The sequence below is a fragment of the Archocentrus centrarchus genome, chromosome 22 (assembly GCF_007364275.1).
Source record: "Archocentrus centrarchus isolate MPI-CPG fArcCen1 chromosome 22, fArcCen1, whole genome shotgun sequence".
Lineage (NCBI taxonomy): Eukaryota > Metazoa > Chordata > Actinopteri > Cichliformes > Cichlidae > Archocentrus > Archocentrus centrarchus.
The window spans coordinates 1,925,894-1,952,350 of NC_044367.1; the positions used below are offsets into that span (position 1 = coordinate 1,925,894).

The window sequence follows — 26,457 nt, forward strand, 5'->3', positions numbered from 1 at the left end:
ATCAGCCCTGCAGATCATTTTGGTTTTCAGCCAGATGTGTGTGTATGTGTGTGTGTATGTGCATCCTGGAAAATCTAGGGATTGTCTGTCTTTATAACGTAAGTTTAGGCTAACAGACCGTCTTTTAAAACCTCAGATGTCCACCATATATTAAATCAAAATGATCTTTCATCATAATCTGAGTGTTTCTGTCTCTTTACCACTGCAGGAGCTCATTGTTGGATTTGTACAGTCAGCTGCTGGCTCAGTGCAAGGAACCAAAACAAAAGTGCTATTGTTCTGTTCATACCTTGGAGCAGCGGTCCAGATCGCCACAAAATAATTGCGGGAAAAGTAAATATACCAGCGTGATACAATAGCAGCGAGCAGCTATTTCTGTAACACCAAAGTATGTTCTTTTTTTAATTCTTTTTTGAATCAGTAGCAGACTGTGTTTGCAGGCACTGAAAGCTGCTGCTTTACAGCTTCAATAATGTGGCAGTGAATCATTTCTGGTCCAATGAGTCTCTCAGACTTTCTCTGTTTTATTTGGTGCAGCAGGTGTGATTACATCAAAGTACATACAGTGAATCTAAACTGTAACTGTAGCTTTTTTTTTCATTTTTGCCTTTGCCCAGGAATTTATCCCTGAAAGATTATTAAAGTAAGCACGAACACTAAAGCTAAAGATGGCTTCACACTGATTCCGAAGAACTTAAAATACTTTTTATCAAACCAGTATTTTTCTTTAGTACATCAATATTGGCAATAAATACATTCACAAAATACTGTAAACACGAAGGCTGGTGTTATTATTTAAAGCTGTGTAAAACCATCTCTGTAAACAAGATGGCCGAAAGCTAAAAAAAAAAAAAAAAAATCCCCCAAACATTGAAGCTTTTTTCTTTATGGTCACAAAAGAACAAAAACACATCGCTCACAGCTCTGAACAGAATAGTCTAGAGAAAAACAGAGAAATTTCCACTTGAATATTCAAGTAAAATAATTCACGTTCGCTGCTTCAATGACTACAAATCTGAGATGTGTGGTGGGAATCCATTTTAGCACCTCAAGACAAAAGGTTTGTGTCTTTCTGAGTTAGTGAGGCATATGTTTTTTTTTAATTCAGCCCCCCTACTTTGGTGTCTATATTGCTGTGAAGTTACTAGCGATTAAGAAATCTTGTTATTCAGCTGTCCGGGATATTTCTCAAATCTCCTCTCTGCCTCCTCGCTCAATGCGTCCCCTGTAGGGGGACAAAATAATCAATAAATGGTTAAAGCTTCCAGTAAAACTACATTTTAACACCATCATCTGGTAGTCTTGCTGTTTTCAACTGCTTACCAATGTGGCAGTTATGGAACCAGATCCGATGTCCATCATATTTGCAGTTGCATTTCATGGCGTTGTTGGTGAAGTCGCTCTCAGCCACTTCATGATTTGGATTGATCACAACCTGAACAGAAGAGAAACATGAAACAAACAATTCTTATTCAGTTGTTTTCACAGTCAGAAAAGCTCTATGCTCCAGAACAAATACCAAGCATATGAAAACGCAGAAGAAGAACACAGGATAACAACAAAGTCCAACCTGAGTATCCAAACAAAAACAAAACAAACAACTTTTTTGTCACATACATAAACATGCAGTGATATTCAGTCTCTGCATTTAACCCATCACACATGGAGTATGTAGCACACACAGCACAACGTCGAGCAGGGGGGAGGCTAGAGGTCCGCTCTGGACTGACTTCATGAGAGCTTTCTTGAAGGAGCTGAAAATTTCTTCAAGTCTGTCCTTTAAAGTAAAACCGATTCTCTAACGATGGCATTGGGCCAATGTTGCTCTAAAGATGGTTCTCATATTCAGAATTTTCATGTTGGAACAGGAAGGGGTCATCCCCAAAATGCTCCACAAAGCTGGGAGCATTAAAATTGTCCAAAAGATCTTGGTATGCTGAGGGATTAAGAGTTCCTTTCATTGGAACTAAAGGGCCGAGCCCAACTCCTGGAAAACAACCCCACACCATAATCCCCCCTTCTTAAGGTCCCACCACTGCATTTCAATCAGGTTGAGGTCTGGACTTTGACTGGGCCATTGCAACAACTTGACTCTTCTCTTTTCAGCCATTCTATTGTAGATTTGCTGCTGTGCTTGGGATCACTTGTCTTGCTGCATGACCCAATTTTGGCCAAGCCTTAGTTCTCAGACAGACTGCCTCACATTTTACTTTAGACAAGCAAAGAGCCCAAACCGGTTCATTTATAGAGGTGCTCACACTTGCTGATGATCAATTAAAGCATCTGATTAGCAGCACCTGGCAACTGCTCACCTGCTTAATTCCTTTGGAAGCAGTAAAGGTGTACTTAGTTGTTCACAGGACTGTATTTTGTGATCCAGTGTCTTTGGTTGTTGCAGTTATGACAGTTACACTTGGTTTTTAATAGGTATGTGTGCAGTGCTGATGGGTTTGCTGACTTGGTACAATATTAGCTTGATAAATTGAACCACAGGAGCAGCTGAAGTAAATAAATTTTTAAAAAAAGCAATCAATCTGAACATAACCATGTTTGAGGTTCTGCATTTCTATACATTGAAGTACCAATAAATTCCTTTCAATTTTATTTATATAGCACCAAATCACAACAGTCGCTTTATGTTGTAAGGGAAAGACCCTACAAAAATTAGAGAGAAAACCCAACAGTCAAAATGACCTCACTCCACTTTAACCCTGTGAAAGAGGTTCCACCAGCCGAGCCCCACAGGCTCACCTGCATAATGTAGTTTCCAGGTTTGACGTCTGTGATGTCAATCCACTGACAGTCGATGTCGTGACGGTACGAATCCCAGCAGCCCACGGTGATGCCCTGATCGCCAAAATTGGCGCACTCGTACCGTTTAGAAATGCCTGAGTTTCACAAACCAAGAGATGGATTCAGTGAGACGTGTGTGAACGACCAGCCGAGCATTGTAAAAGTTCATCAACCAACTTTCTGCTAAATTCAGAGCAAATTGTTGAGACAAAAAAAAAAAAAGCAAAGTGCTTCAGACTGACCGTCTTGGCAGTCGGTGTCCTCCAGACAGAAACTGGCTTTGTGTCCCTCCGCCACTTTGGTACCATTGGCATTCAGCAAATCATAGTGGGTAAATATATCCATGCTGTGGTAGTGGCTGTATTTAATATAACACGAAGAAAATGTAAAGAAAGAAAGTGTATATTAAAAGTGTGACTCCACAATGACATCGAGCTGAAATATATGATCATATATGTTTAAATCTGAAAGTCTATATGATGATAATAAGATGACTTTACAGGAATTTCTGACATGTTGTATATTTGGGAAACAGATGAACACTAGTTAGATGATGATTCTTACACTGATGTTTTTATTAGATATAGGAACTCCTCCAATGTATGAACTGTGAGCACTCACCCCCGCAGCCTAAACATTTAGTAAATAGTTCACACAAGTCATGTTGTTGCAAAAACACAATTTGTCCTCTGCTGTTATCTGAGTAGCAGACATAAGCAGCCCGTCTAACTTTCTTTCTGCTAGTCTGAGCACATTTTTGTTGCTCACAGACTAAACAAAAACATGGGGTTAAACTTCACACACATACAATATTCATGTCACGCTCTTGCCCTGTCCACAGAGACAGAATCACTGAGGTTAGACTTACATCATTAAAACAGATTTTTTTCCAATTATCAAACAAAAATAAAGAGATTAAGTAAATAATAATTATTTTGGGGTTTATTTCTTTGCCTTAAAAATCTCTAATCACATATTGATGTACCTTTTTTTTTTTTAATAAGAAACCTGGTTTTCTAAAAAAGGTGACATTACCCGTGACAGGCGTGCCAGACCCACGAGTGCCGTCCGGCCTTTGGCTTGAAGTCAGCCCGGCCGATGTTGTGGATCTGAGAGGAGAAGCGGAGCAGGCGCCGGTGTCCGTACGGCCAGTTGGCCTTGGCAGCCGATTTCGACAGGCAGTCCTCCTCTGCAGCGCAGTAGAGCATGTGCAGAGGGCGATCCTCGATGTAAACCGTCTCCTCAACCAGAGAAGCATTCAGGACGAGGTCGGAGGCCGCTGGATAGAGAAGGCGGATCAGGACTGAGTTATATTGCTAGAGTATATTTGTATTTTACTCTTTAGATTAATAGGTTCATGTTACATTTTTTCTTTTCTCTGGGCTTTGTTTGTATTAAGGCTGCAGAGTTTCATTAGGTCAACAGAAGTTCACTCCTTACTTTTGCTGCTGATTCACAGCAATATGAACGATCACGCTGCAACACAAAGCTTTTGTCACTGTCACTCACTCTCTGAGCAGATGACTCCTGCTGCAAACTTTGCTGCTGCTTTCTGACAGCTGACAGTTTTGTGATGCTGGCACTGACTCAGAGCCATCTCGTTTCCCGTGCACTTCACGCCGCTCATTACCATGTCTGTCACATTACTGCTGTCCCAGTACCAGGTTTCCTTAAAGAGGGAGAGCAAACAGGCACGCATGCAAAGACAAGCAAACACAGAGCGGCGTTCAGGACAAAAATCACAAACGGAGCTGCAGAGAGTTCAACGCGCTGTTACATTCTGAAAAGCAGATGTTCATGACTCACTTTTGGCTCCTGAACGAGGACACGGTGTAATGCTGACTTTATGATCACTTTGTTCAGATGCTAAGTCTTTCTTCAGGGCTTCTCACCCTCAAGCCACTACAGACTAATCAAACCCTTTCCCTTAAATATAACAGCTATCAAAGCTACAGAGTTTTCCCCCCAATATGCAACAGACAGTCTTTGGAAAACGTGTCATTCTTTATTGCTGAAAGTGGAAATCTACCTCACTAGCTCTAAGGGGCAATTTATTATCACAACCTTGTAAATGTGTAAATTTTCTTTGTTCACTTTTCCGCAGTCCTTTTCCTACTTTAGCCAGTGTGGTAGCACATCTGACAGAAGCCAAGGAATAAAAAAAGCCAGTCCTACCCTGTATACTTTGCTCTGTGGGTGTAGAAATGAGTGCCTTGGCCTCTGTAACGGTGTCATTTTTGATTCTGGGAGACTGACACCAAAGAATTACATTTACTGCTGCAGTTAAAGATGAACTCCTTTGTATTTTGCTTGTGGTTTTCTGCTTAGTGTCGAGCTGTGATCAAATTCTGATGCACCAATAGCTTGAGCTGATATACCCCTCTGCATGAATATCATTTTTACGGACAATTGTTTACATCCAATCAGTAATACATTTAATATATAAAATATGTTCTAATTCTAATCAAGAGTTTTTAACTGTTATTATTTCTGTGGTGTGATTTAAGTCTTCATTCCTACTTACAGTGATGGCATGCATGGAGTAGCCGAGCCCTAGCTGCCTGCAAACCACCATGGCTTCCTTTGTGGTCCAGCCTGTGCTGCACACTGTGCCCCACTTGGACCCAACCTGAACCTCCACCCGGCCCTCATAACTGCTCCGGCCGCCCACTATCCGGATCTGCGGAGTTGTCCTGCTGGGAGTCAGTGAGGGGACACACTTCCTGTCCTGTCTCTGAACTGTCGGAGCTAAACCTATCAGTGTTCATATCGAATCCTCCAGCAGCGGAAAGTGTGTTGTTGTTAGTCTTTTCTAGGCGAGGAAAACATCGACGTAGTTTCTACATGAGGTCACCACTTAGCTGTGGTGCCGAGCGGTTATGAGCTGGATTAGAAACTTCACATGTGCAGAAGTGGTTTTTCCATACAGACACAGAAACATCTACCCATATGGAAATGATAACATACTGTCATCTGTTACTAAATGCATGCTCAAATATATTCTACAAACCAACCAAGTTGAGGTTTAATCTATACAACCTGCACATGTTAACCAATGTGTGAGTAATGACTAAAAATGTTATATATTTGAGCATTTATGCACAAAAAATAAATTAAAAAAAAAAAGTCCTACACACTCAGTGGCCATTTCAAATATTACACTGCTCTGTGTGTCTGCACTGAACTGAGCGGAACTGCGGAGCCAGACGCATGATTACGTGCCGATAAATACACCCCTGCAGCTGCTGCCAGAAAAGCTGGATCCAGTGTCTCAGGAACGGAAAACCAGCTGGAATTTTTCGAGGATGTCAGGAGTTTACTGCACTGCAGACTTTAAGCTGACAGTCTTGGTGCTCAAAAGAAAATGGAAAGGATCACAAAACATAAAACAAGACCCACACAGCTAAAATTTGTAGGTACTGCTTTTATCAGAAAAAAAAAACTATGGATCATTAACGGATGATTTTTGATATAACGAGGAAAAAATAATAGACTAGTACCTAAAAGACAGTAACCATAGATCAGTGGACCAACAGAAGACTGTATAATTGTATGATTTTAACGCTGAATCTGCTGATTTCAGCTCTGCAGACCCCAGGCTCATTACCAAGCTTCTGTCTATTTGAATCACTCAGCTCTTACATTGAGCTGAGTGATTCGAGTAGAGAAATCACGGCGATGTGAAGTCCTAGCAGGCGGATATAGTGAAACGAACAGGTACTTTCTTCCCTTTTAACAACATTAAGACTTAAATACAAACTAAAATGAAATGCTACTGGGTGTGCATGACAGTATTTTATATTTCCATATGTCATAAAGGCAACAGTTTGCTCTGATGCAGAATGTTGTCCTTGGTGGTGTTAATAACCTACTTGCAGGCCCTGGTTGGCGTAGCCCAAGCCCAGCTGCCTGCAGGCCACAATGGCCTCCTTGGTGGTCCAGTTCTCACCACAGATCAGACCCCAACTCTGCGTCCCATTAGGGTCTGAGGTCAGCACCTCGACACGGCCCTCATAGCGGGTTCGTCCTCCTGTGATTCGGATCTGTGTGGGACCAACGGGGTTAGAAACCACAAAGCAAAGCGTAGATACACAAGGGCCAGGTTTTATAAAAACTCCACTGATGATGAGACTGAATTTTCTGGAGGGTTTTTTTTTTGATAATAGCATACAGTACAGTACCAATCAAAAGTTCTGAGTGTGTCCAAACCTTTACTGGTACTGCATATTTTCTGGAGTTTTTATCCTGCCGTCTGTGTGTATCTACAGGAGATGTGGGGGAGTATAATCTGGTAAAATACATGGTGTAACTACCAGAAATACTCTGTTTTAAGGAGAGGTCACTGCTGTCAGAAAAAAAAAGCTTATCTCAAACTGAATTTTAGATTACTTTTTTGAACAATAAATTTTGATCTGCTTTTTCAGCAACTGCACAAGGAAACCAATGCAATGCAGACAAATGTAAAACTTTAACTGAGGAGCAGACCGATCAACTTTTTTGTGACAGCAGTACAGAGTTATTGGCTGATAACAGATGTGAGATTATCCTTATTGTTAGTTCTACATCTCGCACTGTTGTGAGCAGAGAGAAGACTAAAGCAGCTTCTACTGATAGAAAGACGCTGGCTGAGAAGATGCTAAAAGAAACAAAACAAGACACTATTTAACCTGTTCCCTGTCCCTCTGTACAGGATAGAAACATAGTCTAAACATGAAACACTCATTCAGCCTGTTTAGAAAAGTAACCTTAAATGCTAATATTATAAATTCCATATAAAACAACAATTACTCAAGTTAACAACTTTAAAATGAAACATTTTAGTAAGAAGGTCTGACCAAGTTCTCGAGGCCCATGTAAGGCACACTGCAGCGAACAGCAGCGTCCTCTGAGTGCTGGCAGTTCTCTGATGTGATGTTTTTAAAGGGGCAGTCCCAGATGGACTTCTCCTGGCCGAGGCACTTCACCTCATTCATGTAGATCGGACCCATTCCTGGACAAACAGACAGACGCATTGACAGGCAGCAGCTTCAAGAGGTAGCTTTGTCTAACTGGGAGATCTGAAGTTTGCTTTGATAGTCAGCTACAAGTTAATCAGAGCCAATGTAAAATGACTGGACTGTATATAAGAATTCTTTAGAGCCTCTGACATAGCTGATTTCAGTTATGGATATGGGAAGCCTTATTTGAAAGCATTTTTGATAGATACTAAGTGTTTCATAAAGATTTTAATTGGTACCAGAACTTTATACTGTATGTGGCAGCCACTGCAGCAGCCACTGAGCCCGAATCCAGTTAAATCAGATTATCTTGAAGCTGATTAGAACAATCTGGGTCACTTTACAGCTGCTCAATCTGGTTTAGAAAAGCTGAGCCAATAAAAACGAATAAGTACCTCAAACGAACTAGCAGTGCAGTCCATGAGACCAAATCAAATAAATAATCTTTGTTCTTTGAATTTTCTGGTGGTTATTGTAACACATTTGGCATGTTACAACATTCAGAATTAAAAGGTATGTAAAGTAGACTCTTTCTGCGTGGCTTTCAAACTATACAGTGCTGAATAGTTCAGTTCAGGAAACGAATACTCAGCTCATTTTATAATGTCGGTCAGCGCCACCCTGTTTGGTATTTACTCTCTAAATTCTCTCTCCATCACTGCAAGTCATCAGACCATGAGGTGATTCTAGTAAGTCATTTCTGTGAAAGGAATTCCTTCAGCAGCACTCGTTTCCGGCTTCAGTGACGTTCAGGAATGTTTCTCGGACTCACTGAGCCAGGTGGTGGTCTGACATGAGTCTGAGCACAGCGCAGAGGTCTGTTCCAGAGAGCTGGTGAATCCTGAGCTGCTCTGGATCCAGAACAGCTGATCCGAATGAGCTCAATCACAGAAGCTGCACGAAGCATACTTGGAAGGAGAAAATTAAAGTATGTTGAAATAAGTAAGACATATTTTGCTCAGACCTTTAGACCCATGAGTATATACCATTATAAGAGATCTAAATGCCCTCATTTAGTATCCTGTTCAGTAGATTAACATTTAAGCAGAGAAAGTATAAAAGATCGACGTAGCTTCCGTGTCTGAAAAGTGCAGCCAGGACTGTGGTGCCCTGAATCCACAGTCTTTTTACTGGCCAGAAGGGAACAAATCCAGGTAAAAGACTCTGGAAGTCTACAGGAAAATTTCTCTCTTTTCCCTTCAGTAAAAATCTTTCTAATGAGTTTATGGGCTCAGCTGCTATTATCAGGTCACACTGAATGAAACATGAAGATAATTTTGCACATTATAGTCATTTTGCGAGCCAGAAAAGAGTCCAGAGTACACACACACTGGCTAACAATCAAGTTAAGTTGTTTGGCAATGGGTGTGTGGTTTCACAGTCAGATCCACCCTTTGCTCGTCACGTCCACATTCAACACACCAAGATGGCAACAGTGTACCCAGCACTGGGGTCCACAGTGGGTTGCTATTGGTGAACTGTGGAGCTGTATGGGCAGGGCAAACCCACGCTGATTCCATTCCAGCAGTTTTGCCATTTGAGGTCTCTATATGGGACCCATATTGACTAGCCTGTGTGGGGCCCATAGCAGTTTTGTACTTTTGGGGCCCAAAGAAGGAACTCTGTAGGGACCCCACAGTGGGGTTGCCCACAGAAAACCCACGTGGGGCCCATGTATCCTGGCCCATGTGGAGCCCAGAGCAGTTTTGGCATTTGGGACACCCAAGAGGGAATTCTGCGGGCACCCTACAATAGGCACCCAACTGTGAGCCCCTCTTTGCTTAGTGTGGGCAGCCCACAGTCAGCCCACACTAAGGGCTTACCCACTGGGACCCATCTGGGTCCCACAGAGGGAGGCCCAGATAGGCTCTACATTTTACGCTAGTAGCATTAAGCTTACAGAAAGAAGGCTGCAAAATTATTCTAGAGTCAGTGGTACCAACATAACCTCTGATGGATGCAGGCTGAGAGAACGTCTGCTGTGTGTTATATTTCAAGGGTAAAGAATGATGTTCAGATATTAAAAAAAAATGTTATTTAAACAAATTAATTTCTTTTCAACATCGATCAAGGAAGCAAGTAAAGGGCATCCCATGTCTGGAAGCTGTTTCAGTCTCAGTAAGAGCAGGTGCAGGTAAGCAGCACGACAGAGTCAGAGTTTAGAAACGAACCCAGAGTTTGTGTTTCTCTCATGTCAGAGTTAATGAATTCAGGATTTTGACTAAACCTGCTTTCTGGATGGTACGCTACTTCCTCAGGCAGATTATCTGATGAGTCTCCTCTGCCAATTTCCTCTGCAGTAGAAATCACAATTTACACAAACTACAGTAGACACCCCCACCCTGCATTTCTGAGAGCTTCCCTGTAAAAAGACTGCTTGTTTTTCCTTTGGTGAGATCTCCAGACACTGTACCCAAATTCCACACACACCTTCATCGTACATTTGGTTACAAAATAATAAAAGCTCCAAATGAAATGTAATACATGCCATCTGCAGTTTTTTGGGGGATTACTCTCTAGAAGGTACAAGTTTAAAATTAAATGGTTCATTATCACACAAATCATCACTCTTTCAGGACACAGCTCATCCACATCTTTTTATTCCATTTGGCAGGAACAGTGATAACAGTGTGTCCCATCTTCTAATTGTGTTTTCACCACACCTGTGTCAGGTGCTTCCTCTCTCAGGTTGCCACAAATGAATCATTTTATCTACAAACAGCTGTGTGCAGCCATGATGTGTGTGGATGGGACAAATGCAGTGCCTTAAACAGCCTAACACAGGCACAATTTGTTCACAAGGAGGTGAATTTCTTCACACACGTACACAAAAACTGCTTCATTCAGGGTTCTCATCCTGGCTGCTCTCAGCCTTCAGCGAGGCACAGATCAGCTTTCCAGACAAATTTGAAGAGTTTCCTGCCAGCCAGGGAAACGGATAAAAGCATGTGTCTGCATGTGACCACAATGGACAAACTAAAAAATGCAGAACAAGAACATGTTTAGCTCAAAAATGATTAAAATCATTATTTAACAAGACAACTCACCACAATCTATTTTTTTTTTTTTTTTAGATTATATTTCTATATTTCTGCAATGCACACTCATCTTTAAGTCCATGCACTGTGTTTTAGAGCTTGGCAGAAAAAGTCATTTTCATCTTATGATTAATTTAGTCATGTGGAGCCCAGGTGGCTCAGACACATGCTGGACTTATAAAAGACACATCGCATGAAGTGATCCATAGCCCAGCTGTGAAAAAGAAAGTTTTGTGCTCTAAAACTGCCTGAGTACCACTTCAGAATCACAAATACGCATTTAAAAAAGCTATTTAATGACTTCTGAACTCTGTGGGGGAATTAATGGATAAAACACACCAAGAATGGACCATTACTGTATTAACTTCATCAGAAAATGAGCAGTGTATTTATAACTCAATCTCTCATGTCTTTCATTCCTTCAGTTTTTTTCCTTTCTCCATGTGTAGCATTCCTTTACTTATTAAAAAGCTTCAAATGAGGAATCTGTGTAGGAATGTTAAGGGCAGATTATCAGTGCTGCAGGGTGAAGAGATGACCTGAGAGATTAGGAGGCCAGAGGCAGACAGCTGGTGGCTGAAGTCCTCTTTGAGAACAGTTATAAACACATCCAGAATCCACTCAGCTTCAGTAATCAGTCTTATAAAATAGTGATTTTTGGTTTTTTAATCTCTGCCAATATCAGTGAATAAATGACATTTTCAGCTGAGTTAGATATCTATAGGTGGAACCTGAACATATAAGTTCATGTATATGCTGTATGAACAAAAGTTCTGGGCCACCTACACATTGCACCTAAAGGAGCTGCTTGGCCATGAAGCCGCATAACTTTTGTACTGATGTTAACTTTTACACAGTATGCACCTCAGCACTCAGCAACGCCGCTCCATAACTTTACGTGGTCTGACACCTCACGGCTGAGTTGCTGTGGTTCCTGAATGTTTCTGCTTTGCAATAACACCGCTTACAATTAATCGCTGAATATCTAGGAGGGAAGAAATGTCACAAACTGACTTGCTGCAGCAGTGGCATCCTATTACACTACTGCTAACTGCTTATGTAATGAGTTATCACAATACCAGTATATTTTTGTCAATTATGATCATTGTCACCACTGTATAATTTTTTAAATCAGTCTTCACCTTGTCCCAGGCGGGCACCGGTCAGAGCCTCCTTGGCGCTGCCGAAGCCGAGCTCCCTGCAGACGACGCTGGCTGACTGCAGATTCCAGCGGTCATCGCACACTGTCCCCCATTCGTTATCTTTCAGCACCTCGACCCGACCCTCGCCTACCCTGGCGCCTCCCTTCAGCCTCACGTTGCTCTAAACAAAGAGAATATTACTGAAGCATGCCAGCAGGTGCCTACAATCGTTTCACAAAAAAAAAAAAAAAAGCTTTACCGAAATTTTTAATTTCTTTTTCAAACCGCTGTTTTGCATGAACAGCGGACCCGGCATGCAGCTAACGACAGCTGCCGTGCCACCCGGGCAGGAGGACGTGGTGTTTGGCTTATTGAATTCCAGCGGGCAGGCTGCCAGGTGGACCTCTGTACCTGTACATGCCACAGAGTGAAGGAAGAAGTAGTTCTTCTGACGCTCCAAATACAACCTGGAGGGAGCAGAGGCGCGGGAAAAACACACATATGAAGATTATGAGTTTAACTCAGGTTCACAGAGAAGACACATTCTGGCAAATGGACATAACTCTGTCTTGCTGAGAATTTGATGAGTGGATGAATACAACTTTAAAGTTTCTATAATGCCGTGCCAAAAACAAGTCACCAAGTGGTGACAGTGTAGGTGAGAGTCATCCATTGGATTGGAGGTCTAGGTTCAGCAACATTATGTGCCCAACAAATAAGGTCTGCTGACTATGTGAATATATCGAATGACCAGGTTTATCCTGATGGCATGGGCAATTCCAAGATGACAACACCGGGATTCATCAGGATCAAATTGTGAAAGAGCGGTTCAGGGAACACCACTGAGTTCAGACTTTAACCCCACTGAGAACATGTGGGATCTTCTGGAGATGACTTTAAGTAGTCTGACTCTCCTCTCATTAACGCTGGGAGATCTTGGCTCAGTGTTTCAACACCAAACTGCTCCTTATAATCAAAACATCTTTGAACATTTTGCATAATACAGACACATATATGGTACAGTGTATCACAAAAGTGAGTACACCCCTCACATTTCTGCAGATATTTAAGTATATCTTTTCATGGGACAATACTGACAAAATGACACTTTGACACAATGAAAAGTAGTCTGTGTGCAGCTTATATAACAGTGTAAATTTATTCTTCCCTCAAAATAACTCACTATACAGCCATTAATGTCTAAACCAGCAGCAACAAAAGTGAGTACACCCCTAGGAGACTACACCTGTAAATGTCCAAACTGAGCACTGCTTGTCATTTCCCCTCCAAAATGTCATGTGACTCGTTAGTGTTACTAGGTCTCAGGTGTGCATAGGGAGCAGGTGTGTTCAGTTTTGTAGTACAGCTCTCACACTTTCTCATACTGGTCAGTGAACGTTCCAACATGGCAAAGAACTCTCTGAGGATCTTAAAAGACGAATTGTTGCTCTACATGAAGACTGTTATATAAGCTGCACACAGACTACTTTACATTGTGTCAAAGTGTCATTTTGTCAGTGTTGTGCCATGAAAAGATATACTTAAATATATGCAGACATGTGAGGGGTGTACTCACTTTTGCGATAAACTGTACATGCACATCTATGACATGAAAATTTCCATATTTAAACAAAACTTGCTGATTCTGCTTTATGTCTTTTCATGTCAGCACGTGAGAGTCATTCTCTGTAAGTATTCACGTGTGCGGGACAGGTGGGAATACTGGAGAGAATGAATTTGATTTAGATTCATTTTTCTATTTTTGAAGAGGGGAAAATTCAGCATTTTTGGCTAATCTGACTGACTAGTATGTGTGTTGCTCTTTGCAGACAGCTTGAATTTCCCCACTTCGTTCTCAGATTACCTTTTGCCAGGGCTGCTCTGTTTAGGCTTAGAGATAGCTTTAGCTTTGGATAACTTCCTGCAAGGTAAACACGGGTTAGAGTTCACAGTTTGGAGAAGAAAGTAATGTGACAAAGTAACAAAGGTTACATGATGCATTAATTACGTTAGTACAGATACACTCTTCAGAAGGATGTGTCATACAGGTGCTATTTTTTTCAACATATAATATATAAAAGAGTGTATTTTGGGGGGTACTGCACAGTAAAAATGTACAAAAGCCCCACAAATTAGTTGAACCAGGCACACCCTTCTTGGATGCACTGGAACAAACTTTAAACATATTTAATCAGTGCTGACATGATCAGATACACTTTGAGGACTAAGGTATATGCACAGTTTTCGTTTCCATGTAGACGTTTTGTCATGGTCCAGGGTCCTTTTGACCCTGTGTGTTTTGTTTTGCTTTGCTTTAGTTGGTCTGTTCCGGGTTTCTTTTGGTTATGGGGTTTAGTTTATTTCTTGTTCCTTGCGTTTTTCAGGTCTGTGTCTCTGTTCCCTCATCTCACTTCCTGTTTTATTTTGATAGGCGTTCTGTTCAGCCCTGCCTGCTTCGCGTATCCTGCGCTGCCACACAGCCGTTCCATGACACTTTTGGTGTTGGCCAGAAGTTTGTATGTCCATATATTTCAGGCTCAAAGTGTATCACATGTTTGACACAGTTACTGACTATGGTTAGTACAAACTCAGTGTGAACCTCAAGGTTTTTTTGTTTTTTTTTGGCATTGCTTTATGTGAGGATGAGCGGCACATAGAGAACAGATGTGTCAGTTCCCTGGAGGTCTGATCATTAAGGGTCACATATAGTAAGAGACCATGCAAGCTCTGTGTTGATGGGTTTTGTCAACTGTCTCTCTTTAAGTATCAAAGAATTTCTTACTTATTCCAAAAAGTTTCAATGTCGAGAACTGAATCAAATAGAATCTGCAAATAGTAAATGTATCATTTTTACCATAAAAAGAGACCATCTCAATGTCGCTCTGCTGGAAACACAAACCTGAAAAGCCCTTCAAGGTACTCAAACATCATCCCACAAGTTAAGTGATAATTCCTGTTTGTCTTACCTCATCAAATCCAGAAAAATACAAAAAACCCCAAACAAAATCACCTGTTTATCTAAGATATATCTTTTCCAAATACTAATAAAAATAATCAGTTTACACTGTTTAACGTTCAAACATGAACATCATCGCAAACACACACACCTTAGTGCATTTCGGTGTTTCTGCTGGAAGAATCAAACACACTTGATGAACTGATACTCAGCAAGTGTGACCACCTGTATAAAAGCTGAAGTTTGGGTAGTTTTCCAGTCTGTAGCGTACAGGTGTGTGTTAACACAATCTTCCGACCAGCAAGGTCGGACCAGGCGGCGCTTAGTGGAATTGGAAAAAACAAATGAGACGCCACAGGCCTCAGTTAACATGTTAAATGTTGAAGTTCATGAGAGCAGTTAGAAAAAGACTGAACAAGTATGGCTTGTTTGGAAGGGCTGCCAGGAGAAAGCTTCTTCTCTCTAAAAAGAACACAACAGCATGGCTTAGGTTTGCAAGATTACATCTGAACAAACCACAGGACTCACAAAACATTGTCCTTTGGACAGATGAGACCAAAGTGGAGATGTTTGGCCCTAATGCACAGCATCATGTTTGACAAAAACCAAACACAGCACAAATACCTCATACCAGATGTCAAGCAGTGGTAGTGGAGGGGTGATGATTTGGGCTTGTTTTGCAGCCACAGGACCTGGCCAGTCATACGGTCGACCATAAATTTCTCTGTAGGTCGACAGTAAACGTCGACTGATCTGCATACCAAAGCATTCTAGGTCAAAAGTACAGATCTCAACCTGATTGAAGTGCTGTGCATAAACAAATGGCCACAAACCTCAATGAACTGCAACACTGTAAAGAAGAGTGGGGCAAAATTCCCCCACAGTGATGTGAGAGACTGATAAGGTCACCCAGAAAACAAATACTTCAAGTTATTGCTGTTAAAGGTGATTTTAGAACCTAGTGAATCATAGGTTGCACTTTACTGTAGTTTATCCCCAATATTATCAAAAGTATTCATTCACCCATCCAAATCATTGAATTCAGGTGTTCCAGTCACTTCCATGGCCGCGGGTGTATAAACCAAGCACGTAGGCATGCAGACTGCTTCTACAAACATTAGTGAAAGAATGGGTCGCTCTCAGGAGCTCAGTGAATTCCAGCGTGGTACTGTGATAGGATGATACCTGTGCAACAAGTCCAGTCCTGAACGTTCCTCACTAATAAATATTCCAAAGTCAACTGTTAGTGTTAATATAACAAAGTGGAAGTGACTGGGAGCGACGGCACCTCAGCCATGAAGTGGTAGGCCATGTAAAATCACAGAGCAGGGTCAGTGGATGCTGAGGGTCATAGTGCACAGAGGTCACCAACTTTCTGCAGTGTCAATCACTACAGACGTCCAAACTTCATGTGGCCTTCAGATCAGCTCAAGAACAGTGTGTAGAGAGCTTCATGGAATGGGTTTGCATCAAAGCCTTACATCACCAAGCTCAATGCAAAGCGCTGGGTGCAGTGGCGTAAAGCACGCTGCCACTGGACTCTAGAGCAGTGGAGCCGTGTTCTCTGGAGTGATGAACCATGCTTCGTAGAAGAGTTGAAGATGTTATAGCTGCACAGAGTGGGCCGACATCATATTAAACCCTATGGATTAAGAATGGGATGTGACTCAATTTCATATGCGTGTGAAGGCAGATGAGAAAATACTTTTGGCAATAGTATTATGAATGCTTGAAAATACAGTGTCCAGCTTTTTTTTAAGAGTTTTATCTCTTCATCAGCTGTTTTCAAAACATTTGGGATTTGGCACTGAAACCTACCAACAGGAAAAGTAAACATTAATGCATTCTGATCCTTTTGAGAGACTGAGTGGAAGACAATGTGTGCCTTCACACCACATTTATCGCTCACTTCACTGTAACGATTAAGTTTCTTAAGGAGCAAAATTTTTACGTCAGGACACCAAAAAGCATCATGTAGCACATTCATAAACATGTGCTACTGACATACCAGCGAGTATTAGGAGGTCAGACTCCACCTATTTGTCACTCAAAAACAGGATAAAACAAACGCTGTAAATTATTTGCAGATTCTATCAGATGCAGGTCAGTTTTTGTTATATAAGCTCTGCAGTCTAATGTTTGTGATTACTTCAGTTTAAGAACCCAGGATGAAACATCAATGGCCTCTTCTAAAACGCATGCCAGAATGAAGAGTGGGATTTTCAGCTGTTGCATTAGATTAAAAAGTTCTAATGCATGACAACAAATAGGCCACTGACAATGCACAGACTGACAACATCTGTATCACTAAAATTTCTATTATGTGTTCAGGTTTTAATACCGTGAAATGTCAGTCATTTTAACTTGAAAAGCTTTGTGCTGATATAGAAAATATAACTTTTAAGTAACATGCTCCCAATCAGATGTCAGCCTCAGTCTGTGCTGTCAGTAGTCATGTTACAAACTGAAAAGAGGAGAAAAGTAAACCTTCACACGAGGTACCACTGAGTTCTAAATAGAACATGCTGAACACAACATAATAATATGATATTAGAGAGAGAGGAAGGGACAACCAGCTCAGAGCAGGAGCTAAGTGGTTATTTTCTAACTCCACTGGAAACCCACTACTAGAACTACAATAAACAGGAGTGCAGACAGAGGCGGGATGGTGGGGTTTTCTCGTGACAGTGTACCTTCCACCGGCTGAAACATTAACCTTTGGCCTGGAGACCTTCTCAGCTGCTCGCTTTTTCAGACGTCTGTAATAGTGAGACAGCCAAATTCCATCACACGCAGGAGTGAAACTACATCCAAGCACACAATTCAACCGGCCGCATACATTCACACAAACACACAGGCAGGCTGTCTTTGGTCAGGGCACACATCTGTAAGTCGCAAACACACATATGTATGATAACAGCTACAAGCTGCTGTAGCCGTTCAGCAGTGTGGTGGACATCACGCCACAGAAGCTCAGACTGTTCACTTTCATTCTGTCATATTTTATAGAGCTAGAGTGATCAAACAGTCTTGGCCTGTCACTGATGTGCTATCCTACATGTGATGACACACAAAAATCACGCAGAAAAACTTTGCTTGAAGTAATTTAGAAACTATCAAACTCTCAGCTCTCAGTCCTGACTGCAGCACATGTGGCAGAGCACGCATCACAGCTGTGAAGCAGAGGCTTTAGAGCAGGGGTCTTAAACTCCTGGCCCGTGGGCCACTTCCGGTCCACGCCCCCCCCCTACTTCCGGCCTGTGAACTGATGTCAAAAATATAATATAATAAGATACAAAATTTTCCTTTCCCTTCCAATTGGAAAATTAAATTTTAAAAAAGTAACTCAAAGGGCCAAATTGTATTACATTTTTGACATCAATTCATGGGCAGGAAGTTGGGGGGCGTGGGCTGGAAGTGGCCCACGGGCTGTGAGTTTGAGATCCCTGCTTTAGAGTGAATAATAAAAGGAATTTGTGAATTACATAATGTAATTTATGGGATTGTTTTACTCCCTATAAATCAGTATCAGTAACTTATCTGTAGCACTGACAGAGTCAGCATAAAAGGAGGAGTAGGGGTGGAAATGGGTTGCAAAGCATCTTGCATGGGTAGCAGAAACTGCAGACAGGGTGAAGCAGCTTAAATGACACGTCTATGTGAGATTTGCCACATAGAAGAGTAGAAAGGTGTTAGCTAACAACAGCTAATGTGAGTTAGTAATGAGAACAGATGCTCTCAGGTTGGACTTTGCTGCCCATCTGAACTAATGCTATGCTCAATTATTGCTTGAGCTTTTTTGCCATGTGACTTTATGACTACACACTCCTTGAGGTATTTTTAAGTAGTGACATATGGGTATTCTATACTCATATAATATCAAGAGAAGATGAGCAGACTGAATCACTTCAAGTCCTTGTAGTCTGTTCATTTTCTTACCAACCAACCCCCCCCCCCCCCCCCGTTTCTCTGACCCCAAATCTCTCCAAAGCCTCAGCCTTCACACGGCTGAGAGAAAACACACATTTCCCCTCGAACTACTGTGAACCGTCTGCAAGGGATGGATAAAACGTCCTCGGATGGAGCGCAGCCAGGAATGTGTGCAGTCATTCTGGAGGGAATCGCTGTTCTCATATAACACAGCAGAGTCTATTCCATCCAGGGTCTACATAGCTTTCAAATGAAAACAGTGAATTTTGCTTTATATGACCGTGGAAGTAAAAAAATACCTATTAGGGTTTTATTATAATCATAAGAACTCAACACTCCAGGTGCTAAATTTTCTGAGAAAAGGGTCCACACTGAAAACATCCAGTTAAGAAAAAATACAATTAAAAAAGTATTACATTTGTGACCAAATATGGTACCTTTTTTTTCCTGCTGATAATTGGATTGTGCTGAACAAACAAAAACATCCTCTGAATGAAGAAACAGAAGAGAACAATCGCACAAATGCTGCAGCTCTCCTCACACGAGCTGTGCTGCAGACAGCACATGCAGTGTTGGCAGGGAAAGTCTACACACATTCCCTGTCACAACCGCAGTAAACAGCAGTCACTATAATGTCTGCTCTTTACTGTACACAGGTTAAGATCTCGCTTGAGGTTTGGTCAAAGTGTTGCCATTTTGCTTTATGCACTAAAACTGTGGGAATGTCGGAGAGGCTGCAGCAAAGTGAACGAGGGAACGAGCAAGTTACAGCCTTTGTTTACAAGCAGCCAGCTTCCCACTGCTGGCACTGAGGAATAAACTTGGAAAAAGAAAAGATAAGAAAGATGAGAAAGCCTAATATAATTTAATCCACTTTTAAAGGATGTGCAGTTGCTTCTACTTTTTCTTATCAGTTCACAGTTTGATATTTTAAGCTTCTTCGCTTTGTTTCAGGGAGTTAAAAGAGAATTGTGATCGTAACAAACTGTCAGTTGCAGCTTTAGCCTCACAAACTGATGCGATTCGCTTACTTGTAGAAGTTTCTGTTGACCTTCCTCTCATGAGGGAACCCCAGCATGCCGCAGACCACACGGGTGTTTTTGACCGTCCAGCCTACATCGCAGATCTGTGCCCAGCCATCTTTGTGTTTCACCTCCACCACACCTTCTGTGATGGGCAGCTTCTTTTTGGCCATGGCAACCACAGGCCTGAGTCGCACCTCCTCTACTTTGTTCTCATTGACTTGTGCCTGGCAGAACAGAAGAAGAAGGATCATGAGTTTATAAGTACATCAAATTCTCTTGGAAACTGAACTGAATTCTGTGGATTAAAGCTAAACTATTTATGAAAGTTCTCCTGCATGAGAGGAGCAGACTACACAGTGAGTCATGGCTGCAGCAGAGAGTATTTTCAGGTCTCGTGAGCTCGTGAGTGGTAAACGTGACTCTGATTTGCCAGCGTTGCACTGACTCACTTCCGTTGTGGTTTGTTTGGAAAAGAAAATTCTGGCTGTGGTCACAGATGAAAGTCTGGATGCCACATTTGAGCAAGCCTCACTCACAGCAACAAACAGAGAAAGGGAAGATGGTTGTGTATCTGAAAATCCACTTATTCTTATGAGCTTTCATTTTTTTAATGTAATCTTTCTGTTTAACAGAGACGCGCCATCCAATCATTCAAGTTCAGGTCTGTGGAGACGAGTCACCAGACTAACCTTGTTCACCTTGGACCATTCAGTTACGCAAACAACATCAATGAGCACAAATGGAAGAGAGAGAGCGGCTGGAAAAAAGCTCGGCCAGCATCCCACCTATGAGTGCGTCCTTAGAGGCTCCCAGTTTGAAATCTTTACTCACTGAAGGAGGGAATGTTTTAACTTTGAGCTTGAAATTCATGCAGAAAGTTTTTGCATTTATGTTGAATTGTGAAATTAACCCACTCTACTTTCAAGACTACTAGAACATCACAGACAGGAGTTTCCTGCATTGCCTTTTAGGATTTTAGGTGGATTGCCCAGCTGTAACTGACTGTAGCTGGTAAGTTCATTACAATTTCACCTCAGGAGTATGTACTTGGAGAAACTTTTAGACACATGTTATAGAACAGAGCTGATCAGAGCCATGTGTGGCAGCCACAGGTGGAGCTGCACAGAGGTGTTAAATTTTTTCCATGTGTGTAACCCTCATCCGTTTATGAACAAATAACAGCTTCTTAATCAACTCTGAAAATAACGTTGATCACCATAAAATGACAAAATCACTTTTAAACATATTCTTACAGTATAACTTACATCAATAACGTTTGAGTCCACGAAGCCAGGGATCCTCTCATCTTTGCAGACAACACCGGCATCTTCATCGTGAGTGCAGTCACTGTTGCCCCAGCCACGGGACTTGCAGAATTCGATGCTCTTCTCACCTCCGTTACACTGCACGTTGTCCAGCCAGATTTTTCCTGCACAGGTGACAGACTGTTAGGGCGCTCCACCACACTCCCAGGAGTGGAAGTAGCACTTGGTTGTGACACTGGTGCTCTGGGAAAAAATGGTTGCAGCCAATTTTTTGCAGTTACACTTACTGTAAAAAAGGTGAAGAGGTGGCACAGCTCAATGCCTAAATATGGCTATTATTGTTAATTATGGTTTTATTGTGAAGGGGGAATCTAATTTATTCAAAGCTTTGAGAAATTCACGATTTGTAAAGACTGGACACGATGGCTTTGTGAGGTTGAGCTAAATGCTAACTGACTTCATTACTTATTCACAATGACAATGCTAACATGCTCATTTTAAACAGGTTGAAAACACAAATGGACTGTCACACAGTGTATTTAACCTTGGCCTTTGCCATATTTGGCGCTGTGGGTCCATCCTGTGGCCGAGACGAAGCCCAGCTGGCGGCAAAGTACGTGGGCGTTAGCTATCGTGAAGTCATCATCACAGATGGTTCCCCACTCTCCCTTGTGGAACAGCTCTATGCGCCCCTCATTGTGTTTTCGAGGATATCCAGCCAGTTTGACCTTTAGCCTCTCAGGCCGGGGGGATGGGGATGGTGCGGGTGTCAGTGTGGGTTTTGACGTAGCGGTGCTCGACGGTGTGGTTTCAGTTAAACAGCAAGGCAACCACAACCCAAACAGGAGGCTGAACGCTAACTGCTGCTTGTGTCTTGATTGATCCATTATTTCAGCTGCGTATAAAGAAAGGCAAAAAACAATTTTTATATAGAGTACAGTGCCAGAGAGAGAACAACACAGTTATGAGAATTGTACTGAGTACTACAACTCACATAACACTGAAAAAAAAGCCAGTTTCTCTTGTAACTATTCCTTTACATCGACTTAGACACACTTCTTAAAAAGATGACCCCAGATGACCCTTTAAAGAGTCTCTGGGTGACTCTGTAGCTGCAATAGTGTTTACAGCACATTATACACATCAACTGTTCACCCTCAATGTATTTTCTAAATAGTTGCAGCTAGTACTAAAAAAAAAAGCGCCTCACAGAGGAGCTCAAATATGCTCGACACATGGAAGTAGGATCGCTGTTAAGAGTGTCGAGTTGCTCCAGCAGTCTGATTCAAACCATCTGGTTAATACTTGATTCTGATGTGTGTGGGGGTAGAAGAAAATATTTCAATGCGTGCAGGCTTTAATGACCCTATGATTGAGCTGATTTCAAAGCCTACATAAGTGTTTGCGTTTATGAAATCAATAGCTCTGTTGCACAGGACACTTGTCCCATTGCACAGCTTTCTGTTCAGTCTTTTTCACTTTCTCTATGCTATTTTTAGCAACATTAAAAATGATTCATATTCATATACTAGATACCAAAAGCCAGAGTTTACTCATAAAATATCAGTCTGCTCTCTTCTGGAACATCTCTGGTAGGCAGCTTAGTGGGCACAGCAAAGGCCTGCTGCTGATAACCTGACAGCCATGCTCCTTCTAGCTTTTTAGCGAGTGGACTTCTGTTCCTCCAGAGACACAAATGCAGTAGTGTGACGTGTTTGTACGGAAACCACAAACTTAAGCTAACCTTTCCACAACATGGTCTGAGCACATCTCCTCAGTGCAGTTTCACGGTGTATGGGAGGACACATACAGTCACGCTCGGTCAGCGGAGGCTTTTCACATCTGAAGCTGCTTAGGTTTGGACTACAGACGTGCCAGTTTAGGGCTTTTTTTTTTTTTTTAACTACAGAGTCATGCTGTTGTAATATGTGCATAAAGGTTTAGCATGGCCTTCCTCGAAATGGATGTGATTTGGCATTTGTTGCCCCAGCACTATGTGTCTTTTAGCATGATGTTGCCTTCACAGACGCTCGAGTTAGCTGTGCCATGTGTAGTGATGGACCGTTAAAGGGTCATGGATGCTGGCTTTTGAAATGTGAGGTGATAATAAGCCAGATGTTCCATTAACTCTTTAGCCGGAAGATGTGGTATCAATTATTTACAGATTTGCATTCGTTTATAATGCAGCACCACTTGAGAGATGAAGATCTTGGTTATTCAATAGTGATTTTTGGCCATGCCCCTTGTATACAGGATGCCCTCAGCAATTTCACACTACCCAATCGTGTTACTGACATGCTTCTAATTAACCTGGTTAGTTAGCATAACACAACTTTTTCTTTTATCAGACAGTTTGTGGACACCAAGCTCAAAAGCATTTATTTAAAAAAAAAAAAAAAATTCATTTCTTTGTACTACTTTTAATTAAATATAGTACCTAAAAAATGTGCATCACTTCCATTTTGTTCCAGTTGTTTGGGAAATGAGTGTAGAATATTACAGAGTAAAGGTTGTAAACAAGCTAACAGTTTAGCTAAAATATGTGGCAGACCAACACTAACATTTTAGCCTCTGTTGTAAACATCCATCAGTTTTCAGACTGCTTCCTGCTCCTACACATACGGTTTCACACACACATACTTTTTGTGTATAAAGAGCTCTTATTACCACCACTTCAAATGTGCTAACTCTTGCTGCTAACTCCTAGTTCAGTTTAAACCATTTACAACCATGTTTTCAGATCACAGTACTTTAGTTAGTACAGTGTTATCATAGCTGACAGGGGGTGGCATCTAACTATAATAATGAGGTCCAGGTAACATTAAATAAAATCATCCTGTGTGGGAGACAGAGACAGAGCAATTAACACAGTACTGTGCAAAAGTCTCGAGCCACCCTTTATTTCTTTATATCGTGCCAGGAAAATGGGTCAAAGGTGCTGCGATGTACTCAGAGATGTGCAAACGCAAGTGCAGATACAGTATATAAGGCAAAAACAGAGTTTGTATAATTTTGATGAGCATATTTGGCATGACCTCCTTTAGTCTTCAACACAGCCTGAACTCTCTGAGGCAGCCTTCTTCCTTTAAACAGTCTCCAGGAACAGTTCTCCAGGCTTCGTGAAGGCCTTTCAAAGCTCTTCTCTGGATGTTTCTGCCCTTTGTTCCATTCTCTGTCAGGATGATCCCACGCTGCTTCAGTAATGTGGAGGTCCAGGCTCTGGGGAAGCCGATCCATGACTGATAGTGTTCCTCTGTGTGTTTTTCTACCCAGGTATGTTTTTGCTGCATTGGCAGTGTGTTTGGGATCAATTTCATACTGAAAAAAAATCGCTTCTTCTTTTGTCCTCCACTTGTTCACTTTCATCAGTTTTTTTTAAAGGACACAGTGCACACCATGCTGAGATATGCCAAGCTTTCAGCTAATAGGTTTGTTTAAAAAAAAAAAAAGCTCTATAGATGGTCTGTATCTGATGTATCTGATCTAATCACCCTTTTTCTCATCCTGCTGTTTCTATTACTCTCTCAGCCCTCATCAAAGCAGCCACTCTCCATACCAATGTGCTCATGGATCATGTCTTGTGAAAGGCTCAAATCAAGCAGGCAGCAGTTCCCTGCATCAGCACAGCCCTGTGCTCCCACATAAACAACTTTTGAAATACTCTCGGTCATTAGAAAGTCTTACCCTGAAACACTTCATGCCCACATTCCCACTGAAGGACACACATATAGGAATCCCCTAATACTTGCAGAAAGCTGTACTGTGCTGTACTTTCATGGACTGAAATCAACTGGCAGATATGACTCCACGGGCTAAAAAAAGATTTCTCTGCCTTGTTGCGACATGCTCTTGACTTTAGAGGGACTTGGTGAAATTTTATACCAAAAACGGTCGGCATGAGCCACATCATAGGCAGCTGCATGGATGGATGAAGATGCATTCTGAGGCATAAGCCTGTTTCAATTACAGAAGCAGATGCAAAAAAATAAAGCAGCACAAAATGGAAATCTGTGGCAGCTAAACATTTCCTAGACATTATGAGATTGTGCAGTTTGGGTTTGCTGGCTTTCTGGTTCACTTAACTGCTAAGTAAGAAGCAGGAAGAAGTCCAGACGGAATCCCATTTAACTCGCTGTTAAATGCTTCTGAACAAAAATCCGTTTATTAATATCTTAATATAAAATGGTTATTCCATAAGGATTTGCAGTAGTTTCACAAAAGAGAAGTACCAGCAAAATGGGATTTACACATGCTGGCATCCAAAGCATCATTCTACTTAATAACCTTAAAGTTGCAACTAATTTACCATATATGAAGGGTTTCTCACTATAAATTGGTTCCGGTAAAAATAAATAAATAAAAATCTCAGTAAGTGGTTCTTCAAATCCAGATCCACATCAGCACATCACACCACGCAGGAAGATTCTTGTGAATGGACAGACTCATTTTCCAAGTCACTGTTTATCTTTCCTGTTGCAACATTCCTCACTTGTTTGATTCTGCATCCCAAAAACTGCTCAGAGGAACAGCCTGTTTCAGCACTCTGGGAGCTCATACCCCGGTGCGGACGGTAAAACATAATGCAGCTTCACACTTTTCAGATACAGTTTACAGTATGTTTTTTTTTTTTTAATCCAGACTTTGGTTTAAGTATGCCTCTAGTCTGTTATATACAAATTAGCATCAACAAAAACATGACTACCGGTAATCCTGAATCTGTCTTACCTTATGATGCCACCATGCAGAGGTTACAGCGGTTCTAATGGAGAGGGGGAGCTGTGTTCAGCAGTTTATTAACTGAACCCAAACTCAGAAGAAGAATAAAATCCTAGTACTTGTGCTAAATCGTCCCCTCCACCAGACACGGGTTTCATTTGTAGGACAGTGGTCCACCTTCATCCAATTACTCCTTCCAGCGTTGTTCATAAATTGGCAACTGCCCTAAACTGAGGAGGAGGAGGAGGCTACCGGACTGAAGGGGGCTGGATTTTTTTTTCTTCCCTGGAAAGACACTGACTCTTTCATGGATGGTTCTATAACAGACTGTCCTTCCTTTCGTAACTTAAGAAAAAAAAAAACCGCTTTGCCCATTTCACTCAGAGCCTACGTGTCTGTTGAAGCGCACAACGTGGGATTCAACAGACACGTAGGTGAGCATTTACAACCCGGTTTAAAATCCTGCGACCTGATCGACTGATGCAGCTGTAATGACTCTGCAACCTGATGCTGCCAGACATGCTGTCCACACAGTATTTGATAAGACCTAGACACTGACCAGACTGCCAAATTTGAGATATCACCGCTATCAAAA

General features: G+C 41.7%; 1 protein-coding gene across 5 annotated transcripts; it reads right to left on the bottom strand.

The window, feature by feature from the left end:
* Positions 1 to 500: 500 nt before the first annotated feature.
* On the bottom strand, positions 501 to 26,196 carry loxl3b (lysyl oxidase-like 3b). Of its 5 annotated transcripts, XM_030719211.1 has the most exons (17): positions 25,872 to 26,196; positions 21,691 to 22,041; positions 21,147 to 21,310; positions 19,888 to 20,105; positions 17,620 to 17,685; positions 13,835 to 13,891; positions 12,230 to 12,437; positions 11,971 to 12,151; positions 7,629 to 7,783; positions 6,666 to 6,836; positions 5,318 to 5,473; positions 4,303 to 4,462; positions 3,829 to 4,072; positions 3,036 to 3,151; positions 2,752 to 2,888; positions 1,324 to 1,435; positions 501 to 1,225 (listed from the first exon to the last, which is right to left on the bottom strand). In XM_030719211.1, the coding sequence occupies exons 2-17, from the start codon at positions 22,031 to 22,033 to the stop codon at positions 1,152 to 1,154; spliced, it is 2,562 nt and encodes an 853-aa protein (XP_030575071.1). In that variant the 5' UTR covers positions 22,034 to 22,041; positions 25,872 to 26,196; the 3' UTR covers positions 501 to 1,151. The 5 variants fall into 5 exon arrangements, with proteins under 5 accessions (XP_030575071.1, XP_030575067.1, XP_030575066.1 ...); XM_030719207.1 differs by lacking the exon at positions 6,666 to 6,836 and having other exon boundaries at positions 25,872 to 26,195; XM_030719206.1 differs by lacking the exon at positions 5,318 to 5,473 and having other exon boundaries at positions 25,872 to 26,192.
* Between the last annotated feature and the right edge of the window lie 261 nt (positions 26,197 to 26,457).